A 7,026-nucleotide genomic window follows, 5' to 3' on the forward strand; every position below is an offset into this window, starting at 1 on the left:
ATGATAAAGGCTCACTGTTTAGGATTTACAAACATATCATCTGGAAAGAATCATTTAGACTAGGGAAAAATTAAAGCACCTTCCCTCTCTTTTTAACTACTGGAAATTCTTTTCCAACACTAGTGACATTGAGGAATAATATCAAATATCTGGAGTTCATCCCAAAGAGCCTTAAACTTGGAATAATAGATATCAATTGTTTTGTTGTCTTGACGAAGCATGTAGATCTTTTTATTGAGTTCAGGTAATGCGTGCAGCGTTCACTTGAAATAATAGATATCAATTGTTTTGTTGTCTTGACGAAGCATGTGGATCTTTTTATTGAGTTCAGGTAATGCGTGCAGCGTTCACTTGAAATAATAGATATCAATTGTTTTGTTGTCTTGACGAAGCATGTGGATCTTTTTATTGAGTTCAGGTAATGCGTGCAGCGTTCACTTGAAATAATAGATATCAATTGTTTTGTTGTCTTGACGAAGCATGTGGATCTTTTTATTGAGTTCAGGTAATGCGTGCAGCGTTCACTTGAAATAATAGATATCATCAATTTTGTTGTCTTGACGAAGCATGTAGATCTTTTTCTCGAGTTCATGTAATGCGTGCAGCGTTCACTTGAAAAAAATGCTCATCTAATTCTAGCCATAACTCTCTTGTAATGTTAGCATAAACCATACTATCATGCAAATCTTGTGAAAAAAGCTTTGAAAATCCATGGAATTGCACTCTGTCCTAACTGTATATTGTTCTGCAGTCTATTCTGGTCTCTCAAAAGATCCATCAATAAAACTTTGTTTTTTCTTTGGCGTAGAGAGCATTCTTTATGACTCTCTCTTTCATGTAGGTAATTATCCCCATTGAGAACACAAGTCATGAAAATAGTCCCCAAGTTATCTAAGGGATGCAAAAAATATGGTTTACAAGGATCATTAGAGGGTTGTGTTTGGTTATCTCATCCTCTCAATTTACTAGTAGTTGTGTTTGTTTTGGTTGCACTTTCTTTTGACATGCAAAAGCTCTGGTACCGTGAGACAAGAACAAGTTTGGAAGCCAAAAGCTTAGAATTATCATTCTACAACATTGCCTCTATAGGTTGTATTGCAGTAAATACAAAGGATTTTATATATGCCAGAAGGTAAACACATTCAATTCTAGTTATAAGTAGTGTATCTCACAATAATAACAATGTCATTCAGCATTACCATTTAACTTAGAGAGACCATCAAACCTATTTCATGCAAGCTTTGCTCGATTCCATAGCGTAGGTTGCAACAGTGTATCACTAACTGATGAAGGATATAGTTAAATACAATTTTAAATTATTGGTCGCGAGGTAAAATTTAGAAAGGTTTTATTAATTTTTTTCTTTGATCTCTTTTGCATCATATAATCTTGTATCATTGCATACCACTGCATCAATGTGGTATTACTTCTGCATGATTATGGTACTTTTACATTGCATGTTATTTTCATTTTCTTGATATGAATTTTACAAATATCATCTGTTTGGATGCTTATAGGAAGATCTCGATATGGTATTGTGTCGCGGGTCAGTCAAAGAAAGGATTTTCAATCCATGGATGGAGCTGATGAGTAGTCAAGGCTGTCAATTTGTGGACAATAAAAAGGTGATAGATTTTTCAGTCGATGAGGAAACAGGTTGCATTTCAGACGTAGTTTGTGACAATGAGACATACAGGGCAGATGCAATTATTTTGGCTGTTGGAATTTCCACGGTCCAGGAACTCACTAAGAATAGGTTTGTTGTTCCATAACTTTTTTCATCTTTGATTTGAAATTTTCACTATTAGTTGGACTTTCAGCTCAATATATGTGTCTTTTTACTCAACTGTTAAATCGATAAACGTGACACTCATACTGGTTTGGAACTCTCTTTTAAATCACATTATATGGAATTCTAGGAATCAATGGAGAAGCACTTTACACCTTAGATTATAAACCTATCATGTTTTAACCGGTAATCAGGTCTTATATAGTGCGGCATTAAATACAAGAGAGGAGTTCTTGAAGGTTTTAAACCTGGCTGCCAGTGATTTGGTCTCTACTAAACTTTGGCTGGACAAGAAGGTATGTCCAGGGATAATCCTATATGTCTTTTCTCTTTGGATTTCTCATTCAAATAAAGATAAGAACCATCTAAAACCCAAAACTAGTTTACTTTTGCAAGTTTCAGTTTATTTCCTTGGTTTATTTATAATGAATGAAGCATTCAGGTATTTAGAACTTTAAATTCTAGCTTATATGCAGATTAGAGTCCCAACATGTATTACAAGACAGATAAATAAGGGTCATCATATCTCACCATTAACCACATCCTTAGCTTAAATGCAACATCTTTGCACCAGCACGACTTATGATGATGATGATAAGTATGGATACTTAAACAACTCCATTTTTCTTGAAGTACTTAAAAAATCTTGCACCTTTCTACTCTGACTTGTGTGAGCAGATCAAGATTCCATTTGCAAGGAATGTCTGCTCTTCCTTTGATGATTCATCTGGGTGGACTTTCTTTAACTTGAACAAACTTTTCGATGAGCATAGGAACAGTCCAGTAACAATTGTCCAAGCTAATTTTGTGAGTATTATTCTATAACAAAGGATACAAGCTTTAACAGATTTTGTCTGAGGTGATGCATACCTTTATTCTGATTACTTTTCATGTGCAGTATCATGGTAATGAGTTGGTACCGCTCAAAGACGAATACATAGCTACAAAAGTAATGTCTTATCTCTCCAAGTGCGTCAAGGACTTTGAGGCAGCTCGTGTTACCAATGTGGAAATTGCCAAATTTCCAAAATCTTTGACACATTTCTTTCCAGGTAGATTTCTAAAAGCTTTGCAGGCTAATAACAGCTTGTTTTGCACTAGACATTGTTTGATAGGCCTTTCCTGCTTCATTAAGATTCAACTATCTTTTTTGCATCAAGTCTAACCTTTCCTTCTTTTTCATTAATCTCATCCAACTTTTCCTCTCGCAGGTTCATACAAATATATGATGCGTGGATCTACATCTTTCCCGAACTTATTCATGGCTGGAGATTGGATTATTTCGCGGCACGGATCATGGTCACAGGTGTCTTCTCTTTTTTATTAAATCGATTGCCTGGAGTGGGTTAAAAGAAAACAAAATTTTAATTATATGGTTCTACATGTTATTTACAACAGGAAAAATCTTACGTGACTGGACTCGAGGGTGCCAACCGGGTGGTAGACTTTCTTGGAGAAGGAAACTATGCTAAAATAATTCCATTAGAGGAAGATGAACCTCATATCCAAGCTCTCAGAAACCTTAACAGAAACTTCAAGGAGCTCAGCTCTCAATTTCCACTGTCTAATTATTTCCTCTAGTGAACCTTGCATTCGAATATTCTAATATGTTGCGCTGATCTCTCATAGTTCTTCGTGCTCATGCAGTGTTATTATAGCATCAAGTTCAACGTGTATGCTATAATTTTCGAGACTATACACTTTACACCATATTTTTTAAACTCAGTTTAGCCCAATAAATTAATATAAAAAACTATAACTCGGGTTGATTTTCAATTTGAATTTAAAAAGATATTGACTCGGTTGAACTTAATTAACCTAATTGATTGACTTATGATTCAAATAGGTCAATATTAAGGAGTGTTTTTTTTTTTTAAATATCATTTTGATAAAAATATTAAGCCAGTTTAATTTTTTGATTCATGAGTTGATTGAGTGATTTAATAACTCAAATCATTTTTCATATTAGTGTAAAGATTTTGCTTAATATTAACAATAAAAAAATAAATACTATAAAAATAAAATATAGCATGGATTTTGCATTAATTATGTGAACATTCTCACAATTGGGATCATGAAAAAATAAATTTTGAGTTGATAAAATTTTTTAATCCCACTTAGTAAAAGAAAAATTATTGTGTTAACATTTGTTCAAAAAATTTATATGCAATGTTAAAATACTATATAACCCCTTCCAAGATCCTGTAAGGAAAGAAGTCGATGACTAATCAAGTGTCCAGAGTCTGAATCTCCTTCTTCTGTGACTTAAAAATGTGTTACGTCATCTCCATTGATTTTCATTGGCTGTGAATGTCAATTGCTAGACTAATCTGAGATGTCAACTGTCATACGGTAGCCTGAGCTTGATAATCTGGCATTCATTTTTGGATCAATTATAACATTTGATGGAAATTTCGACAAACTTGCAGAGGGCCCAATTATTGTTTTATGCACACATATTCTCTACCAGGAGTCACAAGACACCGTTTTCTCATCCATAGTTTTGAAACTCGAACTTATTTGATAGATTGATCTGAAATTTAATCGAATCAGATTTGAAACCAGTTTAGATTTAAGTAAAAATTTATCTGAAAATTAGTTTGATAAAAACTAGTCGACTTGCTAGAATCCGGCCGACCCGAATAAACACGGCTGAGACCTGACCGAACTAGTAGAAGAAAGAATGCCTTAACTATCAATTAACAGACGTCAGGCGCCTTTCATAGCAATCCATAGAACGAGCTATGGAAAGAAAGAATTCAATTTCCATCCCTTCACTTCAAAGCAGGAGTCATACTCCCGACCTCTCTCCGCTACCAAAGATAAGAGAAGTTAAAGAACGACGTCAGATCATCTCTTCCTTCTGGCTCCATCTGTGGCTTATGGATCTTGGGGATGGTTTCCAATAGGCAACCATGAAAAGCGAAGAGAAGGCTTACTTGTCGAAGGTAGGCTTAGAGGCTCATTCAAAGTTGCAAGCTGATCCACTTGCCTTATCAATTAGAGGGAAGTTGTCCTAGGCTCTAAAGCTCACCTATACCTTTCACTAAGTCCTTCTCCCTTTCTATGCAAATCCCATTCCTAAACCCTTCTCTCTTTTTTTCTCTACACAGGAAAAAAAATATGGGAAAAACAAGTGAAATTAAAGGGTTACAGCAATACAGTCTCCTATCTTCTTCTCAATCAAATTTTTTGTGTTTTTGGTGGAGGGATTCATGGAAATTTTGTTAAAATGGGTTTGCGTTTGCTGGGTTTTTGAAATTGGAATTGGATTTTCTTTATTAGTGTTTTTGTTAGGTTTTTAATCGGAGTCATTTGTGAGGAGTTGGTAAAAATGTTTTTTTTTATCTAGATGAACTCATTTCACCCATGCATCTATCATTAAACCAAGTTAATTATCAAATTAGGTTTAAAAATTATGATATCATTTATCATTATACACCCTTTTGTATTATGTTTCATGTTGGATAAAATTTATTTAATTTTTTATATTGTTAAATTATTTTGTTATGTTAATATTAAAAATAACTTTTTAAAAATAAAAAATTATTATTTTAATATAATTTTTAAAAAATATCACCTATTATAATTTTTTAAATTAAAAAATATATATAATTCGCAGTGCAGTGCAGGGATGATTGTTAAAATTAAAGAGATATCAATTCTTTTTAATTTGACAATTCTCAAATGCTTTTATTTTTTTACTCGTGAGTGTATATAAGTTTCAAATAAATGAAAAACCATCACCCTCCAACCTGCAATTCTGACAAATATATATTGTGTCCTAGACTATAGTGATTTGCAAGAAAAGCTTGGGCAACAAATTGTGACCCACATCAATAGGGCCATACATCTTCAAGATCACACTGTTATATAGTGGATCATGATCCATGGGGTGCGTACATGGATTGTGTATGGGACACAAGCATTCTTGCCTCGACACATTCTCTACATTCTCTATATACAAGGGGTTCATATTCTTCCATATATGATATACGCCACATTTTTCCTGCTTTCGACACTGTGTTTATCATAGGTCATAAAATCCCATGATTCTGTTGCATATATACTAATAGTTTTTCAGCCGAACAAGATAAAAAGATTCCACAGCCAATAACAATGAAACAAGCAGGGTACGGTCTCCTAAACCCATAAAAAAAGAAATTTCAATGGGTCTTGAGTTCATCATGACTTGAATTGGAAGCTGAGCTCTTTTACCAGCTTCCTGCTGGCAGTGATTAAAGCAAAACTACCATGTCAAACCATGATTTGAACGCACCATTTGATCAAAAAACAAGCCACCTTTTCATATATGCTTTTTTATCATGACTGTATATGCATATGATATGATCATGAGTTCCAAGCGAAGGGAAAAAAAAATTGAAGCGGCTTTGCTAACCCCAATTCATATTACGGTCCTTGGGTAAAATTCGGAAAGGTTGGCCCGAGCAAATCGCCCACCATTACGTATACAAGATAAAGTTGCATGTGCTTATCTATCAATTTCGTATTCACAATGATTTAAATATTTACTCGCCAATTAATCCCAATCTGTTTCCACATACAATACTTAAATTAATCATAGTAATTAACTCAATAAAATTTCACAATCAAGGGCAGGATCCTGCCTTAACGATCCCGTGATGATTTCTTTGTGGATTTGATGAAAATGTCTCCATGTTGCTACTGTGACTAACATTATCTCTGGCAACATGGTGTTAGGGACCACATAATTGGTCTCTTGATTAAGTCAAATTAATTAATTGTGTTTAATTGTCAGCCCAAAACAAAGGGTTGGGATTCAATATGTTATGTGCTGTGTGTATGCTGGAATTCTTCCAATCTCTTGCATGCCTCAAGATCTCCTCCAAACATTTCAGTACCCTACACGTTATGATACTATGATCTACCAAATCTTGAACAAAATGTGGACAAGACTAGCTTTTGATTAACTTGTATTTCACGTGCCTGCATTTCTGTAATCTGTGTTACCTGGATATTGGAGCTTATACTCTGTGTGTGTGTGTGTGTGTGTGTTTCAATTCTTGAGTGCCAATAATATAGCATGCGTTACCGTGTACAGTACTGTGTACGTAATATGTGGAAGAAGAGAGTAATTTTGAGCCCTCGAGGCCGTTCAAAATAAGAGAAAACACGCAAAACAAAAAAGGGAGTAGCAGTTTGGTTGCTCGAAAAGAAATCATGAAGGGTTTAGCTTAGACATACAATTACTTATT

General features: G+C 34.3%; 1 protein-coding gene across 2 annotated transcripts; it reads left to right on the forward strand.

Moving 5' to 3' along the window:
- The first annotated feature begins 1,498 nt into the window (after positions 1-1,498).
- On the forward strand, positions 1,499-3,541 carry LOC105119166 (uncharacterized). Of its 2 annotated transcripts, none has more exons than XM_011017278.1 (6): positions 1,499-1,756; positions 1,995-2,085; positions 2,468-2,596; positions 2,688-2,841; positions 3,001-3,095; positions 3,188-3,541. In XM_011017278.1, exons 1-6 carry the CDS (start codon positions 1,530-1,532, stop codon positions 3,368-3,370), a joined length of 879 nt encoding a protein of 292 aa, XP_011015580.1. In that variant the 5' UTR covers positions 1,499-1,529; the 3' UTR covers positions 3,371-3,541. The 2 variants fall into 2 exon arrangements, with proteins under 2 accessions (XP_011015580.1, XP_011015581.1); XM_011017279.1 differs by having other exon boundaries at positions 1,585-1,756; positions 2,000-2,085.
- Positions 3,542-7,026: the final 3,485 nt, after the last annotated feature.

The sequence above is a fragment of the Populus euphratica genome, unplaced genomic scaffold, assembly GCF_000495115.2.
Source record: "Populus euphratica unplaced genomic scaffold, PopEup_1.0 scaffold2620.1, whole genome shotgun sequence".
Lineage (NCBI taxonomy): Eukaryota > Viridiplantae > Streptophyta > Magnoliopsida > Malpighiales > Salicaceae > Populus > Populus euphratica.

Excerpts from the sequence above, each read along its gene's own strand:
- LOC105119166 (XM_011017278.1), top strand. The coding sequence starts at position 1,530 with ATGGTATTGTGTCGCGGGTCAGTCAAAGAAAGGATTTTCAATCCATGG. Across the intron at positions 1,757-1,994 it reads CAGGAACTCACTAAGAATAG|TGCGGCATTAAATACAAGAG; the intron begins GTTTGTTGTTCC and ends GGTCTTATATAG. Across the intron at positions 2,597-2,687 it reads CAATTGTCCAAGCTAATTTT|TATCATGGTAATGAGTTGGT; the intron begins GTGAGTATTATT and ends TTTCATGTGCAG.